This window comes from Lytechinus variegatus, chromosome 14 (assembly GCF_018143015.1).
Source record: "Lytechinus variegatus isolate NC3 chromosome 14, Lvar_3.0, whole genome shotgun sequence".
Lineage (NCBI taxonomy): Eukaryota > Metazoa > Echinodermata > Echinoidea > Temnopleuroida > Toxopneustidae > Lytechinus > Lytechinus variegatus.
This window is the reverse complement of record NC_054753.1, coordinates 27,742,664-27,762,075: the sequence shown is the minus strand read 5'-3', so window position 1 is coordinate 27,762,075 and position 19,412 is coordinate 27,742,664. Positions and strand designations below refer to the sequence as shown.

At 35.4% G+C, this 19,412-nt stretch overlaps 1 protein-coding gene across 1 annotated transcript; it reads right to left on the bottom strand.

The window, feature by feature from the left end:
- Positions 1 to 593: 593 nt before the first annotated feature.
- LOC121428189 lies at positions 594 to 3,712 on the bottom strand. The gene is made up of 2 exons (XM_041624794.1): positions 3,688 to 3,712; positions 594 to 2,548 (listed from the first exon to the last, which is right to left on the bottom strand). Exons 1-2 carry the CDS (start codon positions 3,693 to 3,695, stop codon positions 724 to 726), a joined length of 1,833 nt encoding a protein of 610 aa, XP_041480728.1. The 5' UTR covers positions 3,696 to 3,712; the 3' UTR covers positions 594 to 723.
- Positions 3,713 to 19,412: the final 15,700 nt, after the last annotated feature.

Here is a 19,412-nt window from a genome sequence, read left to right as displayed (position 1 = left end):
AAGTTTTTCTAAACATTTATCATTAAGTCAATAAATTGAACCATTCCTCGTGTTATGTCTATGGTAATTTTTTAAATGTATACACATCACATGTACAATGACCTACATTGAATAGAAGAGTCTATTCTATGGAGTAGTCCAGGGAGTGCAATACAAAATGGTTACGACCTCAGGTCGACGAAGACAAACTGTTTCAAGTTAACTGCATGTTGTCAATATGATTGTGTCCTTGGTTGTGGTTGCTTGTGTCTTTTCAATTACAATATTCTAAACTTTTTCGATCTCCCTTGCCTAAACTGTTGTACCACGTTGCCTTTGCATTTTCAAATAAACCAGCAGAAACATGACAAAAGAAAAAAATGTGTCTTGATTTCATGTTCGTACAGCATTGGTGATATCTGATCAATTAAATCAAATCTTTGTGAAACCCCCCCTAGGAACTAAACTAAGCCAATTCGAGCATACTGAATTCAAACCCATCAATTCTAGTTGACTCGTAATGCGGGAATTCGATTAATATAAAATAAATTATATTATATATATTTAACTAAACAAAACGAAGTTCTTGACTTCAAAGGTATAATTAAATGATTTGTATAAATCCGTTCAAAGAATAACATTAAAAAGCTAGGGGACAATTCAGTGGATATGACCCCCCCCCCCCCCTCCTCGATATGTAGTGATACCGTAACACTGTAATGCATTAAAGTTGATCCATTATTATCAGTAGAATATATAGAGTCTGTCCGGGGTGCAGAAAGCGATCTCGCCTGATCTGTATTGCTGGAGATAATACCATTTTCTCTCGGGCTTTTCAATCTTGTACTCATTAACAAGGTTTCGTATGGGTGTAAGCTCATTTGTATACTCGTCAATACTCACTAACCCTTCTTCATGCTTCACCGTAGCTACCAGGATGAGATTACCTTGAGATACAGCAGCATAAATGTAACTACCAGGTTTGGTTAATGTATGTTGTACAACACCTTCATTGTCTATCAATCGTAAAGTATTCCCTGTTACAATTAGTAGAGAGTCATCGTAACTAGTGATTTGTCGTGGCTCATATCCATTGCATGGTATCTCCCTGACTGCTTGCCCACCTTCTGCTGAAAATACAAGGATCTTTTGGGCTTTTCTGTAGCTCACATAGATCAGATCATCACCACCAACAGTGAGATTAGGAATCCCGCCTTCATCTTTACCTAAAGACTCAAACATTACATTCAATTTTACGTATTCTGGTGTGTAGAGTGTGATATCGTTTGCATAATCGATCACAATACATCGACCGTCAGAGAGGAACGCTACGTCATATATCTTGACATCCTTGAGAACTGTCTGTTGGAACTCGCCGTCAGAAGAGAAGATGTTGATGCCACCTGTCCTGCCCCCTACCGCCATCCTACCATCTGGAGTACTAACCATGGCATTCATGCTGTCCTTAGTCGGCAAAGCGACATCCTTTGCAACCATGTTAACAATCTTACCGAGCTCTAGCTCGTCCTTTCGAACGTGTCTCTCAAAACCGACACTTTTCCCTTTCTTGCTTGATTTCCTTGGCTTCTCGTAGTCAGGATCCTCTTGATCAAAGGCCTCTCGTATCTCCTCACACAGAGTGTCGTGTGCAGCCAAAGTATCCATATCGAACGGTATCTTTGTTCTGTTGGTCACCATGTCAGCAACGGTCGTCAGCTGATTGATGTACTTCTGAGCCGATGTCTTCATCTCTTCCAGTTCTTTCTCTACTCCTTCAGTCTTTTCCGTAACTTCTCCAATCAGGATGTCTCTTCTCTCTGTCATCTGCCGGACTGCATCATCGTAAGCATTGTTGATATCAGCTATACACCCTTTCTTAGTACTACCAACAAGCTTCATCTGTTCATCGATGAAATCTAAGTACTTCTGGAAGCATACTTGCTTCTCATCCACCTTTGATTTTATGTCTTCGATGCTCTCCCGGTGTATGTTCTCATAGGCAGCTGCCTCCATGACCTGGTGTCCTTCCCCCGTATGTGCCATGACAACACATCTAAAGCATGTGAATCTCCTGCAGTTGGAACAGAAGCACTCCTCGTCTTCTTTCGGGTGTTTCCTGCATTTCCGGTATCTACGTACTGTCACCTTCCCTGATGATATCTCACTCATGGCTATGACTTCATGATCGATGAAGTCTCCCCATTGAGAGTGGGTGTTGAGGCAAGTGGTGCAGAGATACTTGCCACAGTCTTGGCAGTAAACAGCAGCACTGGACTTGTCATCGGATTTACAACTCGTGCAAATCTGAGGATGACACTTCATGTCCTCTATTAGATTTTTCAAAGCAAGGTTTGCCGGTAGTTTGCTGACATCTTGGTTTGGGACCTCGGTAAGAGCTCTGCAGACAGGGCATCGAATCTGGTAATTACCACGGAGGTTGTCCAGACAGGTCTTGCAGAATGTGTGAGAACAAGACAGGATCTTGGGATCAGTGAAGGTAGAAAGACATACAGGACACTCCGTACTCTGGGAGATGACATTTTTTAATGCGTCAGCCATGATGGAAACTCTTTAATATTGTAAGATATAAGACAATAAAGAAAAATATATAAAAATAATTGAGTACGTTAATTTGTACTTTAGCTTGCATCAAATATTATAAATAATTCATTTGGTAAACTAATTCAAATTATATATATACCCACATTTGCTAGAGCCCTACAGTCTGCGATTATTCAATACACATTTTCAAAAAGAGCTAAATCGTTTTATCTGAATGATTAATCAATTATAAAGAACTGTGCTAATTGTAAAACATTTGATTAATTCAATACACTACGACTTTTTTTAAATATATTTTTCACTTCACGCCAATGATTTGTATTACAAAATACATATTCCATGACTGTAAATATATATATTACATAAAACAACAATTCAGATGCTAACATACACGTAATTACAATTTCAGGGGGACCTACAATATACAAGCTCTGCTTTTTCAATTCAATTCTTTGAGGGCCAATTTTCACTTGGCCCTCCCTTCCTTTCAATTCATATTTCATTTTGATAATTGTCTATTGTAATATTATGTTATATTTTGTATTTACCTCAAATGTGCTTATAGTTACTATGTAAACTGTATGATAATTGTGAATATGAAAAATTGAAAGTGGAAAATAAAAACAATTGAATATGGTAAGTATGATATTAATTTAATCGCTGGCTCACTAGTATATACTTTGATACAGGATGTTTATGGAGCTTATATTGCTTGGGCTTCAGGGGGGGGTGTCCAAACTTATCTTGTCACCAATCATAAAGAATCATGTTCTCATAATGTTGCCCTATGTATTTTTGACGCAAATATTTTCTGTATCACTTCCGGGTTTACATTCTGATTCCCCCAAACGACGTTGATCTAAGTTCAATCATGTTTCCTCATAACAGACTTGTATAATGATTGTCATATCCTCCGTTCTTAGATTATCTTAAATAGAATTTAGCAAAGTAAACATTGTAAATTCCTACATAATGAGACTGAATACACAAAATCTCCACATTTCAATCAGAGTATAACTTTAAAACTGATATTAAAAGGTATCCTGAAATAGACATCATGAACACAGGCCTTATGTTATTTTGCGGAAAGGGGGAAAACAGGTAGAGAAATATATCTTTGAAAAATACACGAATGGTTCTACTTACATGTACATACCTCGATCTACCTTATATGTCCGTTAATGTGATATATAGAGATATGAAATTGATCAAAGCAATACTCCCATACTGCAATATAGTGTAGTCTCACTGAACATTGCAGCTATTCTTTGTCTATTATTATTCAAACGATGACGATGCACTGAATCGTGTAAAAGTTGTTTACAAACTCGAGGGATCGGACTATTTTTAGTGAGTGGGAATTCCCAACCACATTTCTCTTTGACATTGGACTTCTAATGTTCTGAATGATTATGATGATAGGGAGTTTCAGGGAGTTTTCGCATTTGCAACGGAATCTGAAACATAGTAAATCTATTGAAAATGTAAGCCAACTCACAATGGACAGCAGGGAGGTTTTTGTCGAAAGTTGTTGGACAGCAGATAGTCCCAAGATTCGGACCGTGCGCAAAATTGCAATTACGTCGTTGGTCAAGAGTGCAGGGCGACACTGCTGTTTGGACTGACCAATTTTCGTCAAAGACTGCTTTGTTATGAAGGGCGTTGATAATAGATTCCCTACGTTCCAGAAGGCGTCTACGTTGTGGTTGCTAAAACTCCCTATTGATGAGTGCTCTTGTACACATTGAATCAATCCAGGCCGGGGGAATAAACAAGCCCCCTCCCAATAAAAGGGGGTGGGGTAAAATACGACATATCCCCATAACTCACCGCCCCTCATCCGAGGTACAGTATATTGTATTCCGTGATAATCAAACCTAGGTTTAACCCTACTCAAAGCTGAAAATTTAAACCACACTATAAAGGAAAGCTGGACGTTTAATTCCATATTCGTGACAATAATTGCAATGTATCAATTCAAGGGCCAAAAATTTGAAAAGAAAAAAAAGAAAGAAAGAAAAAGTATATCACCCAAAAAGTAAGGTCATCTCATCCAAAATACATGTATAATTTCCATTTTGAATGATGCATTTATTTCCATCATAAAAGACCAAAAATAGTAGGGGGCATTTGATATTGTGTTCCCCTTACTATTTTGGGTCGGGGGACGTGTCCCCCCCCCTTGGGATTTCCGCCCATGAATTAATTCATAAAAACTCATATTTTTGCTATTGTTCCAAATTTGCGACTCAATCATTTTTTTCAAAACTATGTGCAGCAAGTAAAGAATGATTTTTAATTGGTGGATGAATTGACAACTGGCATTCCTTGACAATGTGGTCTAAGTTAACCCATGCTTAACGAAACCTTGGCTTATCAGAATACCGCCCATTATATTTTGTATAACCTGGTTTTAACGCGCAACATTTCTCCTATTATTTGAGAACTGTTCAATCCTTGCACCCTATCACTGTGACCATGGGCGGAAATCCCAGGGGGGACAGGTCCCCCTACCAAAATAGTAGGGGGGCACAATATCAGATGTCTCCCTACTATTTTGGGTCTTTTATGATAGAAAGAAATACATCCTTCAAATTCGAAATAAATCATGTATTTTTTTTGCTTGTCAATTTTCTTTTTGTCTAAATGACCTGACATTTTGGGTGATAACCCTTTTGTTTTCTTTGCTTGTAAAATTTTCCAGCCCCTGGCTCCCCTACCTTTGGGGAGAGATTCCCGCCTATGATTGTGTATTAATCCCGAGATAATTAGATGCTGACAATATTCACAGACATCTACCCCCGGACATCCACCCCCTAGGACAAGTAACATCCTCGGATATCTACCCCCCCCCCCCCGGACCTCCACTCCCTAGGACATTTTCCATGCGATTGGGATTTACTTTTTAGTTTTTTTATGTGCTCAATTTCACTTGCGAATAAAGTAGTAGACCTTCAAGTGGAAAAGCAAGCATCTCCTAGGTTCTGTATCACAAAGGTTAGCGATAAATCAAACACCTGATTATTTTATGACTAATTATACATTTTAGTCAATGCATTCAATTGTAAAAAAAAGTTCGATGATTGCTAAGCATTGTGTTACGGGCCCCTGATGATGAACGTTGGTGGCGCATGTATTGTGAAATTCTCTAATTGCGATTATATCGAGGATTTACTTTATTCACAAGCAAGATTGATGAAAGTGTGTTCATACTACCGAAGTATTAAATAATCAAATCATAGCACATAATAAATTGAATGTTTTGTTATCGTTTATTTCATTCGTTACATCACATCAATAAGAGAAAAAGAATGTGCAGCAAAGATTTCTTTCCATACACCATGACACAACAAAGCACTTTTAAATATCATATTCAAGGAGTCCCTTTTTTCTCTATCGGTTAGTCCAGTATTCAACGTTGATTCCAACAGTTTGGCAAACCTATATATTTATCTATCAAGGCACCACACACGTATTCCTACAATATTATACTGTACAGAGAATATATTTTCTAAAACACAGCAAACAGAATAATGATTATCTTCAATTAAAACAACAAAAGAATCTGATTGACTTTGTTCTCTATATACAGAATAAATCTTCACAAAATATAGCAGAATCACAATTGAAAGATTGCATAAGAATTTTTTAAAAATCCTGATTGTATGAAAAAAGCGAATTTGTTCTCATATTCATACAATAAGAAGATAGATTTGCATAATATTATAAAACTAAGTACATATTACAAAATTCACTAAGGGCATACGCACTGAAAATCACCCTGCATAAGATTACTTTACATTATTTCTACTTCAGGGAAGCATTTCATGAAGTCACATGACAGCGATTTTCTCTGAAATTGTTATAAGCTACTGAAATACTTTGATCTGATTGGCTGAGAACAAGTTTGTTGATGAAAAAATCACTGACAATTTACTATGAAAGGCTCCCCAGGCTACTGCAATGACATTTCATTTCCCATTTTTGAGGGACACAATGTAAGGGCACTTTCACACCTATTTTGTAATGGTTTGAACCATTTTCTTCAACTCACTACCAGCAAAAGGTGGGTTATTCTACTTTGCAACAGGGATGATTAAACCCTTTTAACGGAACAGTATAGAGGAGATTCCTAAGTCCAACAAGACGAAATAGTTTCAGGATGTGAACACAACAAAAGTAAATCTATAAGACAAGACTTTGGGTCTCATAAAAAAGAACAAAAAGACAGAAAGACAAGAAACTAAATGTCTTCTTGTCTCAACCAAATTAAATAATGGATTTTGTCTTCAGGGCTCATCATTTTTGTGTCTTTACATACTGGGTTATTCTGTCATCTCTGTGCACTTAATACAAAACTGTTGTTTCTACACTATTTACCACTGGACTACTGAATTCTGTGCATGATTCCCATAGACTTTGTCCAGGCACCACCCACTTACAGTAGGCAAAGGGTTAACCTAACTGTTGACTAGTGAATTCAGTGATTCCTATAGACTTTACTCAGAGATCACCAGGTTCCAGTAGGCAAGGGTTGACCTGTTGACTAGTGAATCCTGTGATTCCTATAGACTTTACTCAGGGATCACCAGGTTCCAGTAGGCAAGGGTTGACCTGTTGACTAGTGAAATCACTGATTTACATAGACTTTATACAGGGATCACTTGGCTCCAGTAGGCAAAGGGTTAACCTGTTGACTAGTGATTTCACTGATTCCTATAGACTTTACTCAGGGATCACCAGGTTCCAGTAGGCAAAGGGTTAACCTGTTGACTAGTGAATTCACTGATTTACATAGACTTTACTCAGGGATCACCAGGTTCCAGTAGGCAAGGGTTGACCTGTTGACTAGTGAAATCACTGATTTACATAGACTTTATACAGGGATCACTTGGCTCCAGTAGGCAAAGGGTTAACCTGTTGACTAGTGATTTCACTGATTCCTATAGACTTTACTCAGGGATCACCAGGTTCCAGTAGGCAAAGGGTTAACCTGTTGACTAGTGAATTTAGTGATTACCATAGACTTTATACAGGGATCACCCGGTTCCAGTAGGCAAGTAGGGGAGACAGATAATGTCTTGAAGTATCAATATTTTTTGTAGTCAAAGTAGAATGAATAATAGACCATGTCTGTTGTAGACTATAACAAGGATGGGGCAAGCAGGGGCCGTGGAAGGGGGGGGGGGGCTGACAGCCCCCCACTTTTTTCAAAAACCATGTACAAAAACGTAAAACTGACCATATGATTGCGATTTTTTGCATGACCAGACCCCCATTTGAAAACCATTTGGCCCCTAAGGTACTTCGATATGAGTTAGTTCTTTGAAACGTTCATTATGGAAAATGTACTTTCGCACCTGTATATAGATCCAAACATATGGTGACAACAGCGCTGGTCATCTATTAAGAAAGTAGATCGAACAGACAATAAAGACTCCACTCAACTTTGTTTCAAAGTCAAATTAATTGGACTGCCATTACTTTTATTACGGTTAGGTCTACGTGGATACACAATGTAATCATATTGAGCTATGTTTCATATTGTGACTTAAAAGTGATTAAAAAATCCCAGCAGAGTCTCGCGGGCCGGATTGAGAAGCTCTGCGGGCCGGATCCGGCCCGCGGGCAGTAGTTTGAGAACCCCTGCTATAGACTTTATACAAGGATCACCCGGTTCTAGTATGTTTCTATAGTTTATTTCACCCTATTGATTAGTTGATTATATTTGTTAGGCATAACATGACAATCAGAAAAACAAACTTTCGAGTATAAAAATAGCTGGATACGATAGGCGATATATGGCTTAATTCCATTGGGATCTAACCTAAGCAACTGATGTCATGCAAAATTATATTTAATAAAACACACCAGGGTCTCGTAACAGACAGGTAAGCGATTAATCGTAAGCTTGATTTCATGATCGATTGTACATTGTAGTCAATGCAATCAATCATTAAAAAAAAACGTGTTCTACGATGATTACTAAGCTTTGTGTTACAGGTCCCAGGACAGCTACAAAATACGTATAACAAATCTTGAGCACTAAAATAACAAGACAATCGCAAAACGTGTGAAATGTGCGAAATAAAAAATAATAATTCAATTGATAATACACTATTTACAGAAAATATCATGAAAATTACAATGAAATTACAATACGCGTTCCTTTTATAATCATAACCTCATATGATCTATATATATGTAAAAGGATATAAGCTAAAAGAAAATTATGGTAGTACATGTATGTTAATTGTTTGAACAAGATTATCTTTAGTTACTATATTTATTGACTAACTCTATTCGCCAAGCATAACATAAAAAATACAAATATGATTTAGAGTGTACAAATACCTTGAGAGAATATCCCACAAAAGTCCATATCGTTTAATTCTAATGGAGTCCTTACCAAAGTAACTGATGACAAGCGAAATATACTTAATAAAGCACACATGCCCAATTAAAAACAACGTCAAACAAATCTTGAGCACTGAAGTAACAAGACAATCGTAAAACTTAGAGAAAAACATAAGCGTGACAAAAGGGATTATGAAAATAACGATCATGGTATTTGACGTTGGTTATATATAATTCATTAATTTCATACAATATGTATATTATAATGATAAGTGCTTCAACGAAATCAAAAAGACATAACATACATTTACTTTAAAGTGGGGAATAAATTTTACTGTTCCTCAGTACTTTTTTACTTACCTTTTTATCATTTTGTAAATCAACGATTGCAGGTCATGAAAAGAAATACTTTTGAAACCTTTTCTCCCACATTCAACGAAATAAACTGACTTGTTATCGTATGCCCATGGACAGAATTTAATATACATACATATACATACATACATACATATACATATATATATATATATATATATATATATATATATATATATATATATATATATATATATATATATATATATATATATATATATATATATATAAAACAAAGAAATTTGACTAAGCCAGAATAAGATAATATATGTATATATTAAATATATATATATGTATACATACATATATATAAATATATATGTATGTGTGTGTGTGAAGCTATACATGTACAACAGCTTTGGCAACTCTCCAGCCCCCGGTCTATATGTTATATCATGTTTCCTCCTACAGACTGATATAATGATTTCCTCTTCCTTTGTTCATACATGTATATAATTGAACAGAATTGAGGAAATTTCATTTCGTTCATTTCCATTTTGAACAATTACAGTTTGTTATTTACATCAGGCGCGTACGCAAGGGGGTGTTTAGAGGGTTCAAATCCCCCCCCCCCTTTTTTTTTTTGCTTGTCTCCCCAGAGGTCGGTCTGGTCAAGGAGTTATCGGGCAAGCGCCTGATAACTCCTTGGTCTGGTTACGGACAGTTCCCCTACCCAATAATGTATATGACAGCAATAATGAACAGAATCTCATGTTTCCGACGAAAAACACAGAAAAAATTTCCGCTCGCTTCGCTCGCTCCATTTCATTATATCTTTTATTTCCGCATGTCGCCGACATGATCACGGTATCGCCATTAACAAGGCCATACATGATTATCATGATGTATACTTACGAATACAAGTGAACCAAGACAAAGACATACGTTTTCTTACAAAATATGTTTTACCAATATGAAAACCAAAATGACGGAAAACGCTAAAATGTCGGTTAGCTCGCTCCGCTCGCTCGTAATAATTTATGAAATTCCATAAGTATCTATTCTCCTGTTCAAGGCCGTATTATGAGTGTTACGAATAGAAGGACATGTAGCATCGACTAATACTTGATTTACTAACAAACTATTGACAAGAAATGTATGTTTTGACGGAAAACGCGAAAATTTCGGCTCGCTCACTCCGCTGGCTCGTAATCATTTATGAAATTTCTCAAGTTTCTAGTCTCTTGATCAAGGCCATATCATGAGACTTACGAGCAGAAGGACATGTATCATCAACTAATATGTAATCATTACCAACAAGCTATTGAAAAGAATTGTATGTTTTGACGGAAAAACGCAAACGTTTCGGCTCGCTCGTAATTATTCATGACATTTCCCAAGTTTCTAGTGTTCTGATCAAGGCCATAACATGAGTGCTACGATCCGAAGGACATGTAGCATCGACTATGATACCAACACACTATTGACAAAAAGGTTATGTTTTCAACGCAAAAACGAGAACATTTCTGCTCGCTCGCGGGTCATGACCGCACTGTTACATACCCCATCCCCACTTAAATGTTATTGTCTTATTTGCAGCGCTGAAAAAAAAGAAAAAAAATCATCACCTCCCCCCGCTCATCACTTTTTAGAGACTGGGCGGGAGATTAAAAAAAAATCAGCTCGAACCCCCCCCCCTTTCAAAAATCCTGCGTACGCGCCTGATTTACATTTTGACATACAAATAACAAAACATATTTCAAGTATCCCTGTACAAAAATTATATTAAAGATTATTACATATTAGGTCGGAAATGGAGGAGGCTGCTAAAAAGCGGAGTTTGTAGAATGCAGCCTCCTAATCACCATTTAACATGTTTACTAATGTTGAATACATAATCTCTTAACAGTTTAGTCAAAGTGAAACTTTAAAACTGATATGGAAGGTATACTGAAATATACATATTTAACACTGGCTTTATTTTATTTTTGTGGAAAATGTGAAAAGCTAACATATCAAAATGTTTCTACTTACCTACTTCGATCTACCTATATTCGTAAAGACGAGATATAGATATGAAATTGAAATCAAAGCAATATTGTAATATGGTGTAGTCTCACTGTCGCTATTATTGCTACATAATTCACAATGACGATGCACTGAATAGTGTGAAAGTTATTTACAAATTCGAGTGATCAGACTGTTCTTATAGTGAGTGGGAATTCCCAACCAGATTTCTCTTTGACTTTGGACTTTAAAAGTTTTAATGACAATGATAAGTGTGACCTTGTATAGGTTGGATTGAATCCAGGCGGGTTGGGGAGAAAGAACAAGCTCCCCCTATCTCCCCCCCCCCCTACAACACATGTCCGAATAACTTCCTACCCGGAAGTACTATATTATGTGAAATGAACTCGACTTTGCCCACCCCCAATAAATGAAAATAAAATAAATGAATAAATAAATAAATAATAATAATAACAATAATAATGATAATTTAATAGTAATAATAAGTAGATAAATAAATCATAAATGATCATAACATTTATTGTTGTTGGACTTTCTATTGGTCCTCATTTGCTACACTTTCTTCACGAAAACAGCAGAGGTCACAATTATCAGCTGGATTGCATCAGAATTTCATAGTCCTAATGGAAAGATAAAACATATCAATTTTTGATCTCATAGAGGCTTAAAGTGAAATGATCTGCGTATGACGAAGTTTACTATGAATAATGATAATAATTGGATTTATATATCACTTTTTCCAGAGAATACGAAGCGCTATTAATGGCATAAGACAGGTTAAGGTTTATAGTTATACAGGTGTGTTTTAAGTTTTTGTAAGAGGTCGAGAGAAAAGATTTTCGGAGAGATGGTGGGAGTTTATTCCATAGACCGGGGGGCAAGAGATTGGAAAGATTTCAAGCCGACATGGAAAGCATAAATATGGGATATCACTTCTGCTTCAAGGAAGCATTTCATGAATTCATTTGTCAATGATTGTTACTGAAGGTTGTTATAAGCTACCGAAATACTTCAATCTGATTGGCTGAGAGTAAGTTTGTCGGTGAAATATGGCTGACAAGATATGGAAATTCAATGTCGCTAGACTTTATATTATTTTGATCAGGGATGCAGTACAAAGGTGTCAACTTAAATTTGCAAGATTTCTATAGGTTCTATCTGATATTAAGAATGTACTTGTAAAGTGCAATAATGACAGGGCAGCCACGTAAATGTATGTTAATCAAATTATTACTGTGTAAAATGATCATAACATACACGCGTTGCTCTTGAAAGTTTTATTTTCTAGACGATCCAACTGTAGATTCTCTACATCCATTTTAATCAATACATATTTTAACATAGTTTAACATGAATAATGTAAAAGCCACACAGTCGAAAACTAACTCCAGAGCCCCGTAACACAAAGATTAACAATTAATCTTGAATTTGAAAGATTGATTCTGATTGACCCACAGACACACCCACACACACACATCCTCCCACACACACTCTTCTTAAAACTTCATTAAAACCTCATCATCAGTGTTCAGATTTCATTATTCCCTTATCCCATTGGTTTCTTAATCGATCAAAATGTATTACCTGATTTTGAAGCAGACTTATGTTAAGTGCTTCACTAGTGTGTGTGTGAGTGGTGGTAAGTGTGGGAGAGGTAATGTGTTATTTCTGTGTGGGTGGATGTGTAGGGTGAGTGTGTTGGTAGTGTCCTTGGCCGCCCCCATCACCCTTTAGACAATTTTATTTTTCAAATAGGTTACTTTTTCACACTTTGTTTGATTCTTCACCAAGAGACTTGGCGCAACTGAGATTTCAAGAACTTCTGTCTCGTAGCCAGTCATGCGTGCAAATATGGTACCAAAGTATGCGAGGAGAATATATTTGTCAGAACATATCAATAAATCAATAATTAAATCTTCAAACTTCAGACAAGACGACTTCAAACTTTTTCTGACTCACTCTGTACATTGCCAGCTAATTTGCTCAGCATTTCCGATTAAGTGACGAGCTACAGAGGTTTGTATACAAGCCGCTCTACCATTCATTGCTATTTCTTGGTATCAGTCAATTTCTTGATGTCAAGATATCATTTCTTGTTGACAAATGACATTGTTTTTAATATCAAAACTGTGTTTTAAAAGATAAAATTAATTGCCATAAAAGAACGCCTGAATATGCTGGACAAAATTTAAATTTTCACCTTGTTTTTAAAATGTAATTTCATGATTTTTTTTAATGTGTCATCCTGTTTTCGCTATGAACCGTGCAGTGAACAAGATCTGCTCCACGTAAATCATTTTCAAATCTGTAAATATAGACCTGGCTTATATAAATTCCTTCGTTTTATATATATTATATATATATATATATATATATATATATATATATATATATATATATATATATATATATATATATATATATATATATATATATATATATATATATATATATATATATATACATCACGTCAATGATATTGTTATTATGAAAGTTTTGTTATGTACGTTTTGAAATAGAAAGGAAATATTAGAATTAACCATGAATTACATAATGCTATACCAGTCGCACAGTGTTCCTGATAAATTGGAATTGTATATAAACAATAATATACACTCATTGAAACAGAAAGGTGCACACTTTCATTGTCGCAATCATTCCCCATTCTGATGTCAACATTAAAACAGTATAGCTAAACTATTGATACTAATTTTTGCATCATAAAGATGTTGTACAGGTAACCAGCATAATAATAATAATAATAGACAGTTCTTGTATAGCGCATAACACATTATAAATAACGTCTCTATGCGCTTCCAAAGGACTTGGATATTATTACCCTGGCTTTAGCCCCGCAGCCTTTTACAGCGCGGTGGCATTTCAAGGAATAAATTCCTGCCAGGTACCCATTCACCTCACCTGGGTTGAGTGCAGCACAATGTGGATAAATTTCTTGCTGAAGGAAACTACGCCATGGCTGGGATTTGAACCCACGACCCTCTGTTTCAAAGTCCGGAGACTAATCCACTGGGCCACAACGCTCCACAGCATTATGACGTTTTTATTTTATTTATTTATTTTTCTTTTTAAAAATCAAATAACGAGGTTGTGTCTGAATGTTGAATTCTTCATGTAAAATATATATAATAGTATCTCATTTCGATAAAGTATTATGGTCGACACCTCTTTCGTAATCACAACTTCAACAAAAAAAAGAAAGGAGGAAATACTGTTTCAACGGTGGTTTTTTTTATACACTAGTTTATTTCATCTGATTGATTGGCTGATTATATTCGCTAGGCATAACATAAGAAATAGAAATATAACATTCAGAGTATAAAAATAACTGGACATGATATCAAGTGAAAGCCGATATACAGCTTAATTCTATAGGGATCTTACGAATATGTAACTGATGTCACGCAAAATATATTTGATTAAACACAACAGGGTCCGGTAACACAAAGGTTAACGATTGTTCGTACCTTTTTTTAAACAAGTTCACACCTAGTTACCATTAAATAATATAGCCTTTCCATTTATTTGAAAGCATGATAAAAGAGCATTGTAGATTAAATGCCTTGTTCACGGGCATAGGTGCCGCGGCCGAGGATCGAACCCAGGACTTTCGAGGTATAGCCAGGCGCCTTAGACCACTCGGCCACGCCTTAGACCACTCGGCCACGGATTTTTACGATCTATTGTACATTGTAGTCAATGGAATCAATCGTAGAAAAACGTACCACGGTGATTGCTAAGCTTTTTGTTCCGGGCCTCAGGACAGCTACATATTATGTCTACCAAATCTTGAGCACTAAATAAGTAACAAGACAATCGGAAAAACCTAAAGAAAAAAGACGCGTAAAATGTGTGAAATCATAATATAATTCAACGGATATTATAATATTTACAGAAGATATTCTAAAAAATAACAGAAAATGGTAAAAATATCAAAAGTACGATAAACGTTTCTTACATTAACTTTTCACAACTTCATATGATAGCCATATACATACAAAAAAAACTTCATATGACATGTATAAGGATACGAGCTCAAATGAAATTACGGTTGTATGTTTACAATTACACCAATTTATCTTAATAAATCTTGAAAGGATAGTCCATGAAAGCCGATATGGCTTAATTTTAATGGAGTCTTCCCTAATTAACTGCAAACAAGCCCAACAAATCTGAATGGAACACACAAATACAGCTCCTAACTACACCAAACAAATATTAAGCAGTAAAGTAACAGGTAGAAACAGGTAAAAATTTATATAAAGGAGACAAACACGTGTAAAGTGTTTGAAATTAATACACACATGTACGCGGTGGACAATATACTATAACAGGGCGTTGGATATATATGGTTCTATAGGTCACAGATTCATATGATAATAATAATAATAATATGTCCATTTATATAGTGCAGTTACTATGTGCATATACTCAACTGCGCTTTGATACTTGGTATACCCCGGCTGTTGCTGAGCCGCCATATTAATAGGTGCTAAAGCGTTCAAGGAAAAATCCTACCGGGTACCCATTCACCTCACCTGGGTCGAGTGCAGCACAATGTGGATATGATGATGATATGATGGTACATTTAAGATATAGTATATGCTTATATATACCGTCTAGTATATTTCATGAGATTGATTGATTGATTGTATTCACAGGAAAAATACGACAAATATAAGTGCAAGATTTAAAGGGTAACATAACATTAACATGATAGCCCATGAAACTCAATATAGCTTAATTCTAAAGCGGTCCTAACCTAAGTAAATGATGACGAGCAAAATTAACTTAAAACACACAAGTACAGTTCATCAATTAACTCTTGATCAATTAAATTTTGATCACTAAACTAACAAGACCAATCGTAAGATTTATAGAAAAAGATAAAGACGTGTAAATATGTAAACTCAAGACATATACACAACCGTTCGAATTTACAGAAAACATAAACACAGCATTCATAATTATAATATGCGATGGTTACATACTTCGTAATTTCATATGATATATTCAATGATATACACCAGTTATTTTACGTGTATCACATTGACTGAGTGATTTCATTCGTCATGCATTACTAATACAGATATGATATTTAAAGTATAAAATGCCTTGAAAGGATAGCTCATGAAAGCCGAGGCCTCTTATTTTCATTTTGATCCTTACGTAGGTATGATGATAAGCTAAATATACTTAATAAAAACACTACACAGCTACAAACTCCATCAAGCAAGTCTTGCGCATTTACGTAACAAGAAAATCCTGAAACCTTCACTCTACATTTGCAGGGATTTGAAATAAATCCAGACGAACTGTAGTTCGAGACCAATCCTACAAATTTATTGTTAAATCACAACGGATTCAAATTAGAATCATTCTAGATTGAAAGCTAAATTAAATGTATTCATACTAAATCCAGAATTCGATTAACTGATGACGAGCAACAATTACTTTAAAAAATACAAGTACAGCTACACACTTCTTCAATTAAATCAATCTTGATCACTAAACTAACAAGAAAATCGTAAAATTCATAGAAAAAGACAAAGACGTGTAAATGTGTAAAATCAAGACATATACCCAACGGAGAGAATTTACAGAAAACATTGAAATAACATTTATAATTATAATGTGCGATGGTTACATACTTCGTAACTTCATATGATATATTCAATGATATATACACCAGTTTATTTTACATGTATCACATTGATTGACTGATTTCATTCGTCATGCATTACTAATACAGATATAAGATTTAAAGTATAAAATGCCTTGGAAGGACAGCTCATGAAAGCCGAGGCGTCTTATTTTCATTTTGATCCTTACTTAATAAAAACACTACACAGCTACAAACTCCATCAAGCAAGTCTTGCGCATTTACGTAACAAGAAAATCCTGAAACCTTCACTCTACATTGCAGGGATTTGAAATAAATCCAGACGAACTGTAGTTCGAGACCATTCCTACAAATTTATTGTTAAATCACAACGGATTCAAATTATAATTAGATTGAAAGCTAAATTAAATGTATTCATACTAAATCCAGAATTCGATTGGTCCCAACTAAAGTCCATCTTGATTTCTTTAAAATCCCTGCAACTTAGAACGCATAGAGAAGAAAAGGGAAAGGTGCATGTGACACGTGCATAATCAAGAATTATATACGCATCCGCTATTTACTATTCACAGGAAAGATTTCAAAATAACAATCATAGCACTAGGCCTACCTGTTGGATATAGAGTTCATAATTTCATATGATATATGTATAAAATCCAGTTAATGTTTTTTGCCAACATTTTTTATCTAAAGCCTCGAATTTTCGACGATATATCCTTCGTCTTCTTCAGGAGTAAATGACAATGATCAGATCAATCATAATCACAATTTGATCATCACAAAACATACGTGACTATGACTAAAATTATTTACGTGAAAGGATCATATTCTCAGCCAGTTATTACAACGTCTTTCTGAGGATGCTCTCTCTGATTATGACTGAACTGATCAGTGTCATTTACTCTTGAAGAAGGCGAAGGATCATCGAAAATTTGAGGCTTTGAAAAATTATTCGCGAAGAAGCATTGACTGGATTTGTGCTGTTAAAACTTAAACCATTATGTGAAACAACAAGATGTATATAAATATATATATGTAATTATTATAATATTAAATTCGCGTGTTGGATAAAGATGAAGAGACAAAAGAGACATAGTATATCTTTGCAAGATAATGCATTAAGTTCCAACACTGTTAGTTTCGTATCCCCGAAGAAGGCGCGAGGTTGCATCGAAAATTAGGAATATACTATTCATTGGAAAAAAACTTTTTGCTAGAACTTAATGCATTATCTCACTCGCAAAGATACTTTTATTTAAAGAGTGAAGATTTTAATATGTTGACTATTTCATAATGTGATCGCTTTTCATAAATTTATCAATTTTAGGGAGGGAATTCGACAAATTTGTAGACAATCAAAATAAACAAGAAGCTTTTCTAAACATTTATCTTTAGTCAGTAAGTACAACAAAATTAAAATATTTAAGGTGTAATGTCCCCCATGTCCATGTTTTGTTTTTTATATATACCAGGGATTCTCAAATGGTGGCGCCCGCCACTTGTGGCGCACCGAGCCTTGCCGAGTGGCGCTGGGGAGCCGGTATAAAAAAAATGAAAATAATGAAAAATTGGGAAAAATTGGGAGAAAAAATGTTATCTATTAGTAACCTGGTAATAAGGATTTGGTGATAATTTTAATACAAAGAGAAAACAAAAACTCTCTACTTGACACTTTTTCGCTAATTGTTTCCTCAAATTTTGTCTAATGTAGCACTCGATAACCCCTATAATGGAGAATCGATGGTTTAGGATTTCTATTTCAACGGCAAGAAATTTTGCATTTCCAGAGTATATACGTTTTGGTTAAGAGTTGAACATCAAATAATATGATATTCAAAGAACATCCGTATCATAACAGATAATGACTTTGGGACATAACAAGCAGAAACTTTGTTTCCGGAGCCGATTAAAATCCGAAGTTGCAAAAGTGAAATACATGTAAGCTCAGATGCATTGCCTGCCGTGATTGCTCAACACGAACTGAATGAATGATACTGAACGTGAGAGAGAGGAGGACCCCCAAGTGTTTCACGGCCAAGAAAAAAAAGAGAGAAGGAAAGGGAAAGAGTAGAATAATGTATTACTTTCTTAATATTATGTCAAAATATAGATTTTTGTATTGAAAAGTTCAATATTTTTCTTCAGCTGCCATATATAGCCACCTCTTTTTTCTTTTTTTTTATTCATTAAGCCACTTACTTCAGTCAATTGATCTGGTGCAGAACAGTCTGAACAAGTGGTGTCATTGGTATGTTGTGAAAAAGTCACTGGTCAGTTATTGTGTAGTTTGTTGGCGTTTGTATTTCTTCTGCTGATATTAATTAGAGCCCCTTCTGGGCAATATAAAAGGCCTCATATTCCAAAACTTCTGGGGGCTCTGCCCCCTTGACCCCACCAGGGGCCTCTGATACATTGTTGGTTTGCGTAATGGATAGTGTAGCATTACAGATTCTCAACAAGAAATGTGGCGCTTCAAAAAAGTAATTGAGAATCGCTGATATATACTTTACATGTAAAATGACCTAGGGGA